Here is a 19,587-nt window from a genome sequence, read left to right on the forward strand (position 1 = left end):
CGAGATCTACCCGACTCGCGAGCAAATATTATCAATTTTCTCACATACTCACACACATACACAAGTTTTTACCCGTTATTTCGCACGCGAAGGGTCGAGCCGGATCGGAATAGCAGAAAAATATCGTGACAAATTAGATTAACCACCTAATGCGGATTTAATTGGCAGCGTGGTGAATCGGTTTCTGCCGCTCCGGTTACTCTCCGATTTCGTACGAGCAGGAAGCAAACGCAGGAGAACGCGGTTATAGATTTTTTCCCCAGATAAAGTAACGAGGCTCATTACGCGAACCAGACTTGCACGTATCGCGCCAACTTATAGTGATGCGCGATATGCGCGTCACGAGGAATTTTGATGTGTGTATTATATTTGAATTATCGCGTATTTTTTTTTCTTTTTAATCCTCATCCTTCCTTTTTCGCTCATCATTATGTTTTAGTTAACAGCTTTCACGCGCTCGTTGCCTGCGAATAATATTTTTTTTTCATAAAATAACACGTTTATATAAAATCGCTGCGATATTTGATAGGTTCGTCAATATAAATAACATCGTCGAGGGGGGGGAAAAAATTGCCCACAGACGATGCATTCGGAGTTAAGCACGCGGAGTTAACCTATTGCCCTATAATATACAGTCACACTCGCGGCGCAAATTATAGTCTTAATACATCTCGACATTTTTCACCTGTCATGGTGTTCGATCAGTTACACGGCCGCACGCAACCATTAAAAGAAACCGTATGGAAACCGTTTCGAAAACTCAGGAAAAGGAAGATCCACGGTCGAACGGGAATTGGAACAAGGAGACTGACGAATTCCACCACCAACGATCGATCGGGCCAACTTTAACCATCATCCGGCCTATGGAACGGGAGATTGATCGGTCGCACGAGCAACCAGAACAAGCAATTTCCCGTCCTTTCTGCTCGCTGGAAATCGCCGTTTCTTCGCTTTTATCGCCGACGATTTGGACGACGTCGAAACGATCCCCGCGACGAACGACTGTTGGTCGGTCCATTTCGCGTTACGTACGTATTAAACCGTGCACAACCGTGGAGAGATGTGGCCCCTGTAATTTTGGCAGACGCGGTATCGCGACCTCGCCGCGATAAAAGCTCCGCCGGAAGCGGAGGGGTCGTTGCTCAAAAGCCAGGACGCCGCGAGAAATCGATTCCTCCCCGGCGAGCACCGCTTCGAGACGCGTTTGGCACGCGTGCCAACGCGTGTGTACGCGTATTTGCACGAGACTCGAGACGGGCAGAACGGGCAGAAAATGAATCTCGTCTCCGCGTCTCGTCGAGAATTTGGAAAAGTCACGTGGGGGAAATGTGGAATGAGCTTTGTCGCGTGGAATAAAAAAAAAGAAAAAGAGGGAGGGAGAAAGAGAGAGAAAATTGAAGACACTTACATGGAATTGGTGGTGTTCCAGTACATGCTGATCGTCTTTGCGCAATTGCTCACGGTCGAGAGTAATATCGTTTGCAGGCAGACGAAGAACACCAAAGTTACAAAGGACGTGGAAACCATCGTAACAACGTGGACGAACGAGCAGCGCGCACAGGCGTCACCACTGCTCACCGGGGGATACAACAATCAACAAACAAACGACGAGAACAACAAGAATAACAACAAATACGTTGACGACACCTGCACCTTCGTCGCTGCCGTCCACAACAACCACCTTCCACCACCGTTGCACGGACACCACATCCACACTTCACTATCCTCCTCGTTAACTATCGAGTTCTTCTTTCTTTCCTTTCACTCTTTCCCCCTTTATTTCCTTCTCCCTTCTTCCCTTTTCCTCGAACGATCAAACTGTGGGACTCGCAAATTACTCGTCCCCGTTTGTCCTCCCAACGAACATTCCCGACAACAATTCCAACGTTTATCCGCACAGTTTATCCGCACAAGTTGCTACACTCCTTCGATTCGATGTTTTCGAAACGAGGGAGAGTGAGTCTAAGAGAATCGTTGACTTCGCGAGTAGCGAAATTCTTCGACGAAATCCTCGGCGAACGACGATTGGCCGTTAGAACCGATCAAATTTCTCCGGTGTTCGGCTGCTTCCAACGGTGTCCACCGAGGTACGCGTTCCATGGATCCACCCCGTGTTTCTCTCACCACGAGCGCACCTTGCTTGCCCTCTCATTGGTCTAACTTTTCTTAAATCCGACCGTAACGACGAAAGGCTATCGACGAAACGTGGATTATTTCGACAGATGGGACGCGAACAGGTGACGCATCGGAGAGACGAATTTTTTTCCTTTTCAAAAATCCATCCAACGAAATCCAACAACTCTTCGAACGAATTCCTCGTTGCTTCTTCTTTCACAGACAGTAAGAGCATCCGACGCTCGGCGACGGAATCGCGCGAATCACCGTGGAAGAGAAATCCTCCCGAGCATCTCACCCAACGATCCTTTCTCTCTCGGATCGAAGCGTTACGTGTCGTTGCGTTAAAAAAGGGGAGGAAAAAAAAAGAAAAGGTTTCACAAAAAAAAAAAAAAAAAAGAAAAAAAAACAGTATCGAAGATTTTTCACAACTGTAATAAACGAGATATATCTCTCGACACACTGAATAATAAAAAAGTGCACCAGTCTCCTCCTCCTCCGGGGCTAGCTATCCACAGAAGAAATTCCGTAAATCGTTAACAGATCGCACTGTGAAATCTCACGCTAGGAGCACAAGAAAGCTAGCGAAACGAAGTGGTACCCTCTTTCGCCCGAAGCACACCCCCGTACTTTCTCACGCACTTGCGATTCGCACGGATCGCCGGATAGCCAGCGAAACGGAGCGACGCTCTCTCTCTCTCACTGTCCACCACGCGAACGAGAAAAGATTCCCCAACGAGATGGAATCGGAGCGATGCCGATCTTCGTTAAATCCAATTGGGGCCGATGCTCACACTTTGTCTCCTCCGTTTACTTTTAATACGCCTCCGTGTAGAAGCGTAATAGGAAACGCGTTTGAACCGGTGCGGAGGAACGAGGCGAGAACGATTGTTGAACAAGAGGCACGAGCTGCGGCGAGAGACGAGCACCGTGAGCGCAGAGAGAACGGTACCTTCCTGTTCGGTGTCGCGGACGCGTCTGTCGGCCGAGCGGACTGTCGCGGCCGTTCGTCTCGCGTCGGCCGACTCGAACGGCGACCGGGGGTGTCGGGGAGCGCCGAGCGGCGGCGGAAACGCACGAAGCCCGAGGACCCTCGTTCCCTCCGTCGCTTCGCCGACGTGTCTTGGCTTGGTCCGCGGCTACGCGGTATTACGCCGCCTGCTCGCGAGACGCGAGTTTCCGAGTGGCTCTCCCTAGTCTCTCGCGCGTTCCCGTCGCTTCGCTTCGCCTCGAAGCCCGCTTGTTTCCGAAGCTCGAGAGTGCGCCGGATGTACGACAAGTGTCGTCGCAACGTGCGATCTTCGTGTAATACTCTTTTCTTTCTCTCGCGGGAGAAAAGAAGTTTCGAATTGTTTCCTCGATGCTTAAACTCAGATTTCGACCGTCGTTTCGTTCGCTCGGGGATCCAGGTGATATTGGACAAAAGGGTGGAGGAGATTTTTCACGTGGACGATGATTCAAAAGGTGGCCGATGATTCGGTTTGGTGAAGTTTTCGTACGGATGGTCGCGGATGGATCGTGGACGTGAGAGTATTTGATCGAAACAGGCGGAGAGGCGTGAATTTCGGCCGAATTTCATCGCGGCGAAATCACGAGGTGTGGGGAATTGGATTTTTTTAAAAGCAATTTTCGCGGGGGAATTACGTTTCGTCCTTCGGCGCGCGGGGGGGGGGGGAGGGGGAAATTTTATTTATCGCGTGCCGTGTTTGGCTTGCTTGTGGGCCCGAGTTTTTGGAGTCGATTGAACACTATTAAACGAATTCGCATAATTATGCCGTCGCTGATAAGATATAAGTAATTTCCTGTTTAAAATTCTTGATTACCGTTCAACGCACTCGTTTAATATCGCCTTGCGCTCGGGGTGTTTGTGCAAAAAAACTTTCGCTCCGATACCTTTCCTTCGCTTTTATTACGGTTGTAACAGTATCTTGGATTTCACTCCGACTTTAATCTACGAATTTAATTTTCTTTGAATTATATACATCACCGACACAAAGTTTCGTCGAGCGAATTAATAATTCACACCAATCATTTATTACAATCTTAAAATCTCATTTTTAAGACAATTAAAAATTTCAAAAAAAGAAAAAAGAAATTAAAATTCCTCCACATTCTGAAACAATACCTGGTTTGTTCTCTAAAAAAAAATTGCTTTGAAAAGAATCAATCGACTATTATCCATTCCACTCTTTCCACGCGTCCTCTCTCTTTTCGCAATCTCATCGAGGTGGACGCGAAAAGTCGATGGGAACGGAGGTTAGCTCGAGTTGAGGAAAGTTCGCGACAATGTGACGCAGTGTTTTCGTTTAATCAGCGAAACCGGGGCCGGATTCGGCGTGGCCCGCTCTTCGAAAAGGCGCTCTTCGACACTCGTTAAACAAAAGCGAGCGGCGTGATAAATAGTGCGGCGCGGACATTAAGCGTGGAATTTAATTTCGAGAAACGGGGAGAGGATCCCGCAGCGGGAAACATTGTTTCCATCGAGTTGGAGCGCGCACTGATTACACAACCTCGTCGTCCCTTAAGCCTCATTACTGAAAATTTCCATACGGCTTAGAGCGCATTCAGCTGCGCGAGTGCACGAGAGCGCGCGTGGAGGAGGAGGCGCGTCCGCATCACGATTCGCCTCCAGTCCTTCGCGAGGCTATGAATTAGCGTCCCTTCGTCGTTTCCTTCCCCCCCTCCATACAGACGCGGAGGCTTTTAACAGAGCGAGAGTGCTTTCTTGACTTACGATCCCTGTTAGTCTCTCTCTTTCTCTCTCTCTCGTTTCCTGTTTCAATTTCGGCACGCGCCTTAACCGCGTTTCCGCGCTCTTCATCTCGTTTCCCTAGTTCCGACTGTGTGAATTCTTTCTCCAGCTTCAGATTTTCACGGGATTGAGAATCGTGTAGGGAATTTTGTGGAAGGAGAAGTATTTATATCGATAAATTTCTTTTGTCAGAGCACGTAAGTTAAACAATCACGAAATTTTGAAAAGCAGGAATTAGTGTAATTATTTTCTAGCATTGCGTATAATATTTTCTTTAAGTTTTTCGTGAAAACGTTAAGTAAAATATTAATGGACGAATAAAAACGCATGAATAAAAATTGGAAAGAAAAAAGAATTTTCAAACTCGTCTATGCATTATATTCGTTCATCGAAAATGTAAAATATCAGAGGAAACGTTGCATGCTTTGCAACGTTCACGTGCTTCGAACGCGGTCGAGTACGTGGCGCCCTCCTCGCGAACCAGATACCACCACGATCATCCTCCACCCGTATTGCTCTCCCGTACGGAGATCTTCTCTGGGGCATGGTTCTCTTTTGGTTCCCGGAGAGGAACCGGTATCTACCCACGAACGGTTATCCCGGTCATTAGTCCGACTAATGTAACGCTTCAAATTCTATCGGGCCATCGGGCGCCATGATTCGTCGCATCCTCCCACTGGAGGAGTCGATGAATCGTTAATACAGCGACACGCCCGATTCTCCAGAGATTCCATCGCTTTTCACCTGGTCCATTTTTTTCTCCATCGAATAGAATACAGATCTCTCGAGCAGTAATTTTTCTTTCTTCTATTTCTCTCTTTCTCTATCTTTTCTCTTTTTATACGTCTCGAGACGTTGATTGTTAGCCGGGTTGTACGTATGTTTTGAATTAATCGACGATCGAGAAGGATCGTGGATGTGACTCGTTAGTCGAAGAGAGTTTCCGTGTTACTTGTTTTCCACGGGTTTTGCGATGGGATGAAGCGATCAGAGATCTGATAGAATCGTCAAGAGAGTGGAAACCACGGACAAGGAGTACAACGAATCGATTATAACCGGCGGCTTGCTTTTTCCCTCGTTATGGGTGATTAAACAATCGTGTTTCGTCGCGTCTGTTCGCGTCCGTGGCCAAAGTCTCGAGTGGCTCGTTAATGTTCGAATGGTGTGTCTGTTTTATCCAAGAGAGGCACCGCCGACTAATGTTAATATCGTGTATTTATGTGAGAAGAAATTCGTCACGAAATGTATTCATCGTGTAAAATAAACAGAATAAACCCTGTGTAAAAATGTCGATTGAAAAGTTACAATAAATCGAGGAATCGTGGTGAAAAGATACAAGAGATTGTTGTTTATTCCGTATCTTCTCTTGAAAAAAAGTTCCTGTTCCCAATCAACATACTCCTTATCAAAGAATCTTTAATAAATAGACAGGATACAATGAATATCGTCTCCTCTTCAACTAACTCTTCTCTTCCCTCTTACTCTTCGGTAATCGTATTACGAATCTAAAGAATCGGAATCGAAAAGTATTTACATTCAACGTGTGTAAGGAAATGCAAAGAGTTTAGGGTTAACCACGGCATTAATAGAGTCGAGTCACGTTCCATACCTCGATATCCTTAAATCGTCCTCAAACAGAGAAGAGACTCCCGATCCACGTTCGTTACACATCTCCCTACCGATTCCACCGGCTATTTTTTTCCTCGTTATCCTTCCTTTTTATTCTCCTTTTTTCCCTTCTCTCCTCGATGCTGCATCGCGCACGATCGAGGAAGAAAGGGGCGAGAAGTCGAGGAAGCCGAGACGATGAAGATATCAAACGGATGCACGTCGGATAAAGAGGTGAAGAGGCACTCCTGATCTGTAGGTTGTATAAATACCACCAGTCATGGAGACGAGGAGAGTGCTTCGTAAATATTGATCGTTATTCTTGCGGTTCCCGTAGACCGCGGAAAAAGAAAGGCGCGTCGTTGGAAAAGCCAAATCCTATGTACACATCAGGGAAAGGAGGATGGCCATTTCGAGGGCCTTTCCACTCGCGGTCGAAACGATTGACCGACAAATGGCGGGATTCGTCGAAACCGCAGACATTCCGGAAGGCAGGCAGGCAGGCAGGCAGGCAGGTGTGTCCATACGTCGGTTCAGAGGCAACTTTGTAGGGACTACTGTTTACGCGAAAACCTGCGAAATGTTCGGTTTGTGTTTCCATCGAACCCCTGGACTCATGCTCGAACAATTTTCCACCGCGAGTTTCCAACCAGCGAACGCGTTGATTACTCGTCTCCGTTACCGGGGATCGATGAAACACCGCGCTTCTTCGGGGACTACTATTTAGAAATTGGCCGAGTCTTTGTAATATTTTGATTTCGATCGACGGAACAAGCTCTACTTTCCGCGGAGAAATTTGGATCTTTTCGTCGTTCGACTCGACTCGTTTAAATATGATTTCCCATGTGGTACGAATTGGAACGAATTTATTAGAAATTGGCTGATTCAGCACGTATGCCACGTCATATAGAGCAGATGGCGGCTCAATTCTTGGTAAAAGAAAGGAACGTGTCACGGGGAATCGTCAACACGGGGATATTATGAAAAATTTAATATCGAAATTTTCAACGAGGAAAAAATCCTACTTATTATCCGAATTGAGAACGCAGGCAGCCAGGCAGAAATATCTAATTCCAAAGCGACGGCATTTACCGATTTCCATTTACCGTGGAAAGTTGCGAAACGAACGTGCGGCCCCATAATGAATTTTCGAGTGGTTTCGGAAAAGGGAGGTGTGCGGGACGGTGAAAATGCTGTGCACACATTGGGGCGTAGCGCCACGGAGGTTTTCAGCTCCTTCGGTCCTCGGGGGGGTCGGGGGCGGCAGGCCGAATCCGCAGTCATTCGGCAAGGCAGGTGCAACGATCCGGAAATGGTAATTCCGTGGAAAGTCCCCGAGCGAATGCCAAATCCGAAAGTTACACTTACACTCGGCCGAGCGTCGTCCGTGGCATCGGTGTCGATAATTCAACGACGCGGATCGTATAATCACCTAATGGCCCTTGACTTTAATATTCCGCTTTCGTTATTTCCACCTTTCCCCCCCCTGCACCTCCCCGGGGGTCGAGCCGCGAATCAAAAGAAAGTTGCAGCGTTATTATTAATGCATCGGTATCGATGACGTTACCGTTGGAAATAAATCAGCCCGAGGCATGGACCGATGATAAATTAATCCATCGCCGTTGCAGCGATTTATTACACGGATTTCGACGATCCCGCGATAGCGGGTTTCCTAGACGGCTACCAACCTCTCGCGCGTCTCCCGCGTACGATCTCATGACCGCGTGCCACACACACGTACGTACATACACGAGTACAACCACTCTCGGATTCGTTGTTGCACAAGTTTTGATTTACCGATTTCCGCGTCGATCGATCGGCACCGATTAATATCGACGAAATTACGAAAGCTCGTTCCACCTTCGTCCTTGGTAGGCTGGAGTAGACGTTCGATTTTCGAATTATCATATTTTAATAAGTTCGCGCGGTCGACGGACGATTCCCTTCGCGCGCGTCTTACGAAACGCTCAACGCCCATCGATCATCATTATTCACCGGTGTTTGCCAAATTCGTTAGCCGTATTCCGTAACACACACGCACACTCTTCGTTTTCGAAACGTTAGCCGAGTCGATCGAATCCATTTCGCCTCATTACCGATCAATCGCGGTGATCCACGTTGACCCAACCTTGACCCTCCTCTACGTCGCGTATCTCGCCTCTGCCAGCGATCCCTCCGCGTCTCTCCCTTCGTCAATGGGATTATTCTTTTCGGGGAGGAATATAGAGGCGGTTTCGTGAAGAAGATTCATCCTCGATACGGGGGAACGCTAATTGATCCGGGCTGGAAGGAGATCGACACCTGTGGCGACCCGCAAGATTTTGGGGAAGGCGCGTGTGCGGCGATCGTGAAAGATCGCGGGGATCCATTAGCCATTAGCGAACGTTTACGCGCGTCAAGGTGTCCGGCGGAACAATGGGAGCCACCGGTACAGGAATCGATTTCTACGGCTTCCTTTTTACCCTACCGGTTTCTCGCCTCTCCGGATGAGGAGGGACCATCCTCCTCCTTTCCGCTATCTTTTTCGCATAATGCATTAACTCCCGGGACCCTGCGAGCGAGTACGTATTTAATTTGTAAAACGATCAGCTGCCCTTGGAGGCGAACACTGGCGTGGAGAATACGCGAATCCGATCGAGGCCATTATTTCTTTCCCTTCCCAACGATCGTTGCGAAATTCTGTCTCGACGAGATCCAATCTTTTGTACTTATATATATACATACATATATATGCTTTGGACACGTAATAAAAGAAATTCTCACGAAGATTTTTCTAAAATTATAATACGAGTATAATCGAATTGGTGGATCGATATAGAAAGATACGATCCCAAAGGCATCTTTCGGACCCAAGTTTCAAAAAATTACACGTCTCGGATCACTCGCAGCGAAAATTCCTCGATCTTAATCTCGCGTTTCAACAGACAAAGGTATATCCCCGGAGATGTAACGTCGAGGCAGGTCGGCTACGCCACTGAGCGTATCCAGGAATTCGACACACGGGCGATCTCGAGGCGCCGAGACAATGGTTCCTCCCCTCATCCCTCATTGTTTCGACCACGTCTGGAATCTTAAAAGACTATCCATTATTATACTCGAAGGAACGAAGAAAGAAAGAGAGAAAGAAAGAAAATAAATAAAATCCTCCTCTTCTCCGGGTCGCGTCCGCGTAATAATTGAAAGGGGCACGAGACACCTGCCCGTGAAATCGACGCACGTACCCGCCAGGGGATGGAAAATCTTGCAGCCTATCTTCGACCGACCAAACCTCCTCTCGCTTTCTTACTCGGATCTTCGTGCTACGGGTATACCCGCTACGTGCTTAACTCGCGTCATTACGCATTTCAATGGCCGACAAATTATGCTCGTGGCGCGCGCGTGGTTCCTGAAAATCGCGGCGTGGAAGGAAAGGCGAAAGAGAGAAAGAGAGAGGAGAGAGCGTACGTTTGGAAAGCGAAGGTTCGTTGAATGGGGGGACGCCTTTTGAGGAGTTGGCGAGCGACGATACACAGGTTGGAGGACGGTGCAGGGATTCCACGGGAATTGAACCGGGCATAATGCGGCGTACATACGTGTGCGGGCTGCATAATCCTTGGTAAAACGCGGCATAATGCCCCTCTCTCTCTGCCCAACGTAGGTGTGCCACGTTACGAGGGAGGAAGGTGGCCGCGCTTTATCTGGACTATCGCACGCGTCTATTTGTATCTATACTCGTATTTGCGTATATATACGTATTATATACCTGCGCGGGGAGAGAGAGAGGGGGAGGTTGAAAGGGAAAGAAAGAAAACGAGAGGTGGAGCGGCTTAGGGAAACGGCGAGTCCCGTTTGTGGAGAGGAAAAGGGACGGAGAGGGACACAATGGCAAATGGTATTCTATTATTCCAGATGGCCATCGCGGTGTCTCCCTCGCTCCTCCGAGGAATGTGCCTCGTGAAATCATTCTCCAATATCTTCTCACCACGATCCTCTTGTTTTCTATATATATATATATATATATATATATATATATATATATATCTTTTAACTATACGCAGCCGAAACTATTGTCACGAGAGAAAGAAAAGCTTAAACTAACCCGTCAATCTCGACTGCGATCATTCATCATCTCCCCGGTTTAATAATACCGCGGATTGGTGCGTATTAATTACGAGCTCGACGCACGTGTCTAGCGCGAGAAATCAATGGTTCAAGGATCGATAAGGTTCGTTCAGATCGAACGGGATAATTCACGGCGTCGAAAGGAAAAAAGGAACGATAATGAAATCGATTTCGAACGGTGACGCGTGGCTGTTTGTTTTGTTTACGAATGGATCTCGTTTTCGTTTCAACCATAGCGAGAGGAGTAGAGTTATCTATCTTTCCTTCGACCCTGTTGCACACGCTCGAGATGTACGTTTCAATCGGTTCGTTTCCCTTCTCTCGTGCTTCCCAAAAGTGGATCCGAAACTGTCTGCGGCCAGGAGGAAATAAGAAATTGCGCGCAATGATTCGGAACAGGTCCTCCGCCCCCCTCCCAGCCCGTCCAAACGCGTTCCACGCCACCACACGTTTTTTCGTGTCTCGTCGTTTGTTTGCCCCGTTACTTCGCGCGCCGGCACACAGGAAATATGCGGCCCATGGAACGAACGGCTTCTGTCGGGGAGGCGGACCCCTATGCTCGTTCGTAACGCAACATTTATTGCTTTCGATCCTGTGAACTTTGCCAGATACACCGTGGATTCGTCGCTTTTGCCTCGTTTCTTTTTTTCTCTCTCTCTCTTTTTTTTTTTATCCTACATCCGTTCTAAAGGGATTATCGGCTTCGAGAATCTACTTTGGATATCTGCTTTTTCGCTTTTTCACCGGTGATCTATTACGGTCGAGATGAAAATAAAACTTTCACGATACGGGATGAAGATGTATTTTTTTTTCTTCCTCGACTTTCTTACTCGAGCGACGCGTAAAGAGAGATCGAAGAAAATGTTAAGAATTCGAGAAAATGATTTCATTCGAATTAAATTCCTTTCTCTAGATTGAGAAGGGAGAGAAGGAAAGGTAGAATAATATCGTTGAGCGATCATTGGACAGCTTGAAAATCGGTGGAAGATGCTTTTAGAAATGTTCAAAGATAGCATTTCACGCGGCATTGCTTCGTACGGTATTTCGAATGTTTGGCATTCGGGGATTAACCCGACGACTTGGAAGGGAGAGGGATGACTAAGAGAGCTCGTAACTTCCAAGAGGAGCAGATTTCGAATCGATTCCAATCTCCCATTCTTTTTTAAGACAACAGTTATCTCCATTTTCTTCTATTTTAAACACGAGATGAATCGGATAAAAGTATCAAAATAACTTACAAAAATTTTCATCTCTGAAACTAAAATAAGAGAGGAAAGATTATTAGATAGAAGTGAAGAGTAAGATGAAACGAGATCATTTTGTAATCATGAATTCTCGTCCATAGATAAATAAATCATAATATATCGATACGGATAGCGAATAATTTGCAGATAATAACGATCGAATATAATCGAACAGCTGAGACTCGTGTCAACTATAAAATGGTGACGGCTCGCCCTTTCGAATCTATCACAGTAAAGAAGTATCACTTCTTTGTGTACGACAGGTGTGCAACGCGTTAAACGAGAGTAGCTCTGTTCAGTAGCTTTCTCGCAGAAGGCGAGTCTAAGCCTTATTTCACCTGCCACCAACCTCCGCCAGTTGTCTCTCAGACACGTATGGATGCGAAAATTCTCTCCTAATCGTTTAATATTTGCCCGCGAGTCGATAAATCAAGCCACGTGTTTAATTTACTCGAGAAAGTTTCGTCGATGAATAAAATTGCAATATTGAAAAAAAAGCGAGGAATAACACGATTTTCCATTTCTTTCTTTTTCTTTCTTTTTGATACCTACTGAACTGTTATCCTGTTGCGAAGCGAATCACTTTCATCACTCGAAAACGGCATCACTCCGGTTTGATGAAAATTATAATCGGTATCTTCCCGAAATTCTGGCAAGCAACGCAGCACGAGACGTCGAAACGGGAGGGCCGGTTTCCAAGGTAGCCAAACGAGCCACCGATTCCACGACAGGCGGCGATCAAGCTCGCCAAGATTTATCGCCTCTCGATACCATCTTGAACGTAACCGACATCCGCCGTAAGCAGTTAAAAACAATTACGTTAATCGTCCGCGCGGAGCAATTAACCAGGATCGGAAGCGAAAAGAAGACCGTTTCGCCTCGATCGAATTGCTCTTTCCCTTTTCCGTGTGATCCACCGGTGGAACATCTGCCTCTTTTTACCCGGACGGGGAGGGAGGGGGGTCACTCGAGGCTTCCATCCTGTCGCCTCGATGCATTACAAGCACATCGAATAGCGGGCGAGATAGCGATCGAGAATTCGCACTGGAACCATCACCATCGTCCAGAGATTCCATAAAGAGCCAAGAGAGCTTGTGCGGTCGAACTTAAACGTCGAACGGTGCAACCATGACCGATTTCGTTCTCCCTCGGTACGAAGGGAAGGAAAGCCTTTGTGCCCGTAGCACGCTCGCAACCCACTCCACTGATTTAGCCTTAATTAGGTCCGGGCTTTAATGCATACGTACAACTTCTGCGTGATTTGCCTCTCTTTCTCCTTTGCGACGTACACGTAAGTGACGTGTAACGTAGGCAAATATACGCGGCGAATATAGCGCCGTGTCGCGTAATGGCGTAATGTTCGATCGATCGATCGATCGATCTAGAGAGAGAGAGAGGACGGAATATCGAACACTTTCTCCCGGTCCGTATCGATAACGCCTCGATTTATTGGCCGGTGTTTAACCGGTGGCCCAGATTCTTCCGAGTCGCGATCGGCACAATGTGAATTAGCTTCGCACGTTAATAGTCCGTATATAGCGTGGGCGTGGTAATAAGCAAGGTTTATGCCTTCTTTCGGCTATAAAGTTGATCGATAAAGTTAAAAACCACGTCGGTATGCACCGATTCAGTTTCTTTCTTTCTTTCTTTTTTTTACTCTCTCTATGTTTGATTCATAATGGCCGGCCCTCCATTGGACGCCGATATTTATCTTCTTCCGCTTGGGAGTCGGGTCTCCCGGGAGCATGTGCCTTTTAGCTTCTATCGTGTACGCAAATCGATTGCCGAGAACGATTGAACTTTCTTGAGCCGCAGAAATGACTGAAATGAATTGTTTCGCGGTGAAAGTTTTCTGAATTTTCCTCAGAGATTGCCAGAACGATCTTGATCGGACTACTAATTTATCGATTCTTTAAATATCTTTTCTTTTCTTTTTTTTTCTTCTAATTTATTTCAATGCACACTGTTTGCACACGAAACCGTATTATAATTTACCAGATTGTTGCGTACTCCAAAAGGAAAAAGTGTGCAAGCTATTGGTATTAAATTTGGTTAAATTTGGTATAAAGCTGTGTATTGATTTCGAATTATCAGTATAATTATGCTTTTAATTACTATCACGATAATGATTCGCGGTTGTAAACGAATTGCCATAAATAAACAAATTACTCAAAACCATGCTAGTTGGTTCTACGAATTAGTTACTTTGTGCGGAAATTAACGATACATCGTTACATTGTTATACAGCGAGAGAGCCGGCGCGAAATAGCCTATAATAACGGCAATATTCAATTGTCAGGATAACGTAACGTTTAATTAATTATATCCGCGTGAAGCGAACTTCAACGAGATATAACGAGCACAGAACCGGTGCCATTTCCAACTTTATTTGAAAATATTTAAACCGAATAAATTGTGCACAATTCTTCCATGGATATCCACGCTCACGCGTGTGCACGAGACGTAATGAAAACGAGATCCGACGAATTTTTCCCGACCGTCAAATTGGAGAACCAGAGAACCGATATCATTACGAATTTTATCGCCTGCTGTTCGTAGCACGCTCGATGAACTAGAAACCAATCATTCGGCCTCGTTATTGTCCCGCGTGGAGAAACGTAATAATACGTGGTTCCTCGTCGGGAAAACGAGAACGGATCGAACGTCGTCGTGTCATCTGGGGCTTTTGAGCGAGCAGGGAAAGTTACGCGACCGATCGCAGGTGGTCAACGGTGAAACCGGGCGAGCAATGAATAACCAATGCAGCGGCGATATAAACCTTCGAATAATTTCCAAGAATTTTAAAAACGAATGATAGCCAAGAAAGGTATATATATTTCTCATTTTTTCAACAGAAGGGGAGAAATTTTAAAATTTAACCCACCAATCAACTATACCGTACGTATCACTGTTTTATTTTTTCCCTTTAACTTATATATTGGATACCAGAACTTCACGATGCTGTATCCGTATCGAAAACACTTCACGTTTTACGATCTACACCTACACCTCCTATATACATTTTATCGCAAGAAATTTCAGCAAAAAAAGAGAATCGCCGACTCTACTAAAAGCCTCAGATTACACAATTTCTACCTGCCTACCGACATCTCTCCCGACAGTTTTTACGCGAAAGCGATAAGTGCTGGTTGCTCGTGCGAATGTTCATAAAAAGGGAGTAAAAAATTTTCCATCGAGCAAGTAGTAGACGGGGGCCGAATCGAGCTCGAGAACGAATTCCCTCAGCTTCGCCCGAGTTTAACTTCGACCGAGTTTCGGCCAGTCCCAATCGGACGAATTGCGGACGGCGCTTGCGCGGAACCGGTTGCTACCGATCTCATCGCCACGGATCGTTTATGATAAAATAAAAGCAGGGAGGAATCGCAGGTAGGTAAAGGTTTCGAGGTGGCGACGAGAGGATGTCGCCTCGCGAAAAACCAAGTGGAAGATAAAAAAAAAGGACGAGATTGAAATATCTTCTGGGGATTTTTTTCTACGCAAGTAAATTCACCGGTGTTGTTATTAACAGAAAGCAAGGAGGAGATAAATCGGCGAGATAAACAGCGATACGCCGTTGAAACGAGCCGTTGTTTTACGAGGGCGGGATACGTCTATGATATTCCTCCGTCAGTATTTCACCGCCTCTTGGTACCACGGAAAGTCGATCAAGTTTTTTTTGACGATAGAATACCTTCTCACGGGACCCGCGAGATATCCGCCCGGCGAGGGATATGCTGATCACGTAGCTGTTCGCCGTCGGCGCTGTTTTTCCTTCCATCTTAACCAACCTCGAACCGTTCTGCGCCTCCTCCTCCTCCTCCTCCGCGCGTGTGAAATCGCGGCTCTCGCAAAAATCGCGTACGTTTCTGGGTAGATCCGGATAGATGCGAGTGGCGCTTGGAAATTTTTTGGAAATTTATTTTTTTTATCAATAATATTTTTGTCGGAACGATTGCACGTAACTTTGAAAAGATTGGAAAGAACCGATTCGACGAAGCGTATCCTTAGATCCTTAAAATCTATCTAACCACGTATTCTTATAACGCACGACAAAAGATAAATTGACGAATTCCGTGGACGTAGGTTAAGAGAGGTCCACGTGTGTGTCACCAACTCGAAATTAACATTCAACGCGACCCCCAATTATCATTCAACAGCCGGACAATCTAGACGTTACGAACAAGCCCGACTAAAGGGGCCCTCTTAAACGATGTATAAAAAGTGCGTGTCGCGGCAGAGTGTCGGGATATGGGGATACGATCGGCGGACACGGCTGGAATCGATTGATTTCACCTCACGTACGGAACAATCGTCACGAAAAGACGGGGAGGAGGGGGTTGGCGTTGTTGGGCCACGGTCAGGGTCCAACAACGCCGATTTCGACGAGGAGGAGAGCACCACGATGCTCCTCCTAGGGTCTCCGAATGGCATTCCTTGTAAAATTCGCGATTCTCCACGCGTCTCCACGAGGCGGCCGAGAACTCGTTCGTGGAACCCGTGGACAAAAGAGACGAGTTTAAGGTCACTCTGTTCGGTATCGGCCCGACCCGGGCCTCGATCGATTTCAAATCGCGGATCACGTAGCCACGAAAATATCATCTTCTTTGAACGACCGTCGGGGAAAGTTTTCGGCTCGAGTGGCGAGCAAACAAATTTTTACATAACCACCAGGATTTCTCTGCAATTGCGCAAACGTGTCAATACGTCGTTGACGTTTCGAAAAATGGAATAACATTTTTGTGAACGGATACTTTAAAGCACGATCTCGATGGCAATATAATGCAAATAGATCAGAATGGTGTTTTCCATTCAAGAAATATGACGTTACAAAAATTATTCCTAAAAGATAAATCGGTACGATTTCTACGAAGGAGAAGAACGCGGGATAATCGATGAATTAGCAAGCGCACGGTGAACGATAACAAGGTGGCGGACAAAGAAGAACCTTGGTAAACCTGTCCGACCCTTTTTACCCCAGATTCCCGGGGTTCATGAGACGGTGCACGCAAAGTCGGCGGAATTTATGCATCGACGGCAAAAACCTCCTCCTCTTCTCGTCTTTTCTCCTCCTCGCGACACACTCCTTCTCCGTGACAGAAAATCACGGCGAATATTTCCCTGGTTCGTGGAACCGGCTCGTCCCAGAATCGGCTGTGGAATCAGATTCGCTGTAACTGCGTGTGCCTTACGCGTGTGCCAGAGTTCACGAGAGAATATCATCCTCTTGATACGGGAGTGGATTGCGCAACGAGGTCAAGCCAGTGTGGAAGCGCGGAACGACGATGATCCCTCGAAAATGAAGGAGTGGTGCGGAGGGGCTCGATTGTCGTTCTTAATGTCAATAGGAAGTGACTCACTCCTTAACGCCGCAATGATATCACGCTCCGGTCGTGGCAGAACGAGACCTCGCTCGCTCGCTCGCTGGTTCACGAGATCGCGATTCGATACGCGGGGATGTTGGTCGGTTTCTCTCCTCCTCCTACGGAGAGAGGAGAGTGTGCGACACACACGTGTCGAGACAGAGTATTCGCTCGGGGAATATAGATTAGATGGGATTTTTCGTATTGTCGCTCCAAGAGAATCGAACGATCGTTGCTGCCTGCCCCTCCAAGATTTATTTCGATCGAATAGTTTTATTTTCCGCTTTTCGGCTCGCCTTATCTCGACGAACTGTCTCGTATTTATAATCGTGTACACATTTCGTGTATTTACGAGCACTACTATCGGACGAGCCGTGTTATGAAACCTTTCCTTCGAAATTTCTATTTCCACGAAACGAATTATGGAAATAGGATCAGTTCTGATAAATCCAAAACATTTGCTCGTCGACGCAACGATTTCCCCTTAACGTTCGCGAGTTTATATATATAGGGGAAGATTTGTGACAGCGGGGGAGAGATAAAACGGATTCGAAAGAGAAAAGAAAAAGAGGGAGGAGGAACCGAATCGATCGCGAGCCGTTTATGACGCTATTTGTCGCGGCTAATTGTCAATTAGAAAGCGCGACACGCGTAAATTATTCATAGAGCGGCGAGATTTAGAGGCCATTGAATCGGCGGCGGCGGTGCTGCATTCGCGCTGCGTACGCGAAAACCGAGCGCGGTGTGTAGATTGTGTCCGAGCCGCGCGTGTATCTACATAGAATGGGAGGGGGAGGGGGAAAGGGAGCCTCTGCCTGCACGCCTTTCGAAGGCCCGGTCGAAAAATAAAATAAAGGGCGGTTACTATTATCGGGTTCTAGAAGGGTGGCGAGCTCCGGCTATCGTTCGCGCGGATCTCTATTGTTTCGTTAGATCCGATCCGCGGCGGTTTCTCTCTAATGGCGGGGAATTCCCTCGAGCTTCTCCGCGGTGAATGTGGGTCACACGGCTCGCCTATCGAGAGCAAAACGAGACAAAACCAACGCAAAATCGTGTACACGCACACGATCTAATATCGCGGGGAGAGAAAGAGAGACCGGCGGCGTAGGTGTTTCTCATAGGCGTCGCTAGGAATGCCGATTGTGCCGAGGTCTTTGTAATTATTCAGGTCGTGGAGAGACTTGGTACAACAACGAGGCGATATTTAAAAAAAGGATGATTGCGATGATGATCGACTTTCGTGGAAAAATCCGACGCGTCGGATGAACTTTGACATCGTGAAAGCTCGATCGTGCTCGATTAAATCGTTCCTCGTGTCTCGATCGAGTCGGGCAGAAGAAGGCGCCAGGGCGTCTTGAGCGAACGGGAAGCAAATTGCAACCAGTTTCTGAAGATTGGTAGAGGAGTTGGCTCGAATTTCACCATGCTGGCCACCATCTTGGCTTGGTCTCGAGATCGAGGTGGAAAAAAAGCCGCGTACGTACGCTTTACTTAGCGCACTTGATAAATTTCTTATGTAAAAAGACGATCGCTTATTTGTCAGAGTTAATTGGCAACTTTCTACGCGGCGTGAGTAATTTAAAGAGGAGGAGGAGGATCGGATCGACGCGTGGAACGGGCGCGGATCGGATCGTTACGCGCGACCCGTTGCTACCGTTTCCATCGTTTCGACTCGAATGTCGCATGGTTACGCGAATTTATGCGCCTTCATTGTATCCAGATATTGCGCAACTTAACCACCGTACTTTATACTTTCCCGAGAATGAAAAGATTCTCGGGGCCTCGGTCGGTTTCATCGTTTCCTTATGTACGAATTTTACGAGAATGGACGAGAAACATACGAGATTATTAGGGATATAATTTACCGCAAAAAACCATTTCCGAGCTCCCCCGAGTCGTAAAGATTATCCGTGTACCGCGAAACGCGGGCATAATTCACAAGGATCTCACGTAAATTATCGGGGAAGCGAAAGGATAGAGAGAGACTCGATCGAGTCCCGGGGACAACGATGTATCTCTCATCACGATCGCGAGCGTAACGGGTGTCGCGTCTTTAAGGAAGCCGATTTCTTGCAAGCCTCGCTGTGTGAAACCGCGGATCGTGCTCGTCCAATGTCCCGAATCCCCGTGGCAACCGGCAAACGAGCTGGCTAGGATAGACGAGAAAGCGCAGCGTGTCTCCAAAGATCGTCGGTGTATGTTGGAACGAGGTGAGGTAAGCGACCGATTCCGGAGCAAGAAAACGGCTCGTAAAAACGGCAGCTAGCAACATGGAGAGGCGCATAGCGGATGGAGAAAGAAGACGAGAAGCGACTAGAAGTGTTGTACGCGAAACGTGACAGTGGTAGTAGTGGTGGTAACAGGCGAGTGGAGGAGGAGGAGGAGGAGCGAGGTTGGACGAGGAAGA

The 19,587-nt window shown here is 47.1% G+C and overlaps 1 protein-coding gene and 1 long non-coding RNA gene across 4 annotated transcripts in view; one reads left to right on the plus strand and one right to left on the minus strand.

Moving 5' to 3' along the window:
* Positions 1-3,127, minus strand: part of LOC727308 (ephrin-B2) — a 53,470-nt gene extending 50,343 nt beyond the window's left edge. The window contains exon 1 of the mRNA XM_026439066.1: positions 1,409-3,127. Coding sequence (XP_026294851.1) covers positions 1,409-1,527 — 119 coding nt within the window. The 5' untranslated portion in view covers positions 1,528-3,127. The remainder of the gene's footprint in view (positions 1-1,408) is intronic.
* The window catches only part of LOC113218598, a 100,656-nt gene that overhangs the window by 42,638 nt on the left and 38,431 nt on the right, over positions 1-19,587 (plus strand). The window lies entirely within an intron of this gene.

This window comes from Apis mellifera, linkage group LG2 (genome assembly GCF_003254395.2).
Source record: "Apis mellifera strain DH4 linkage group LG2, Amel_HAv3.1, whole genome shotgun sequence".
Lineage (NCBI taxonomy): Eukaryota > Metazoa > Arthropoda > Insecta > Hymenoptera > Apidae > Apis > Apis mellifera.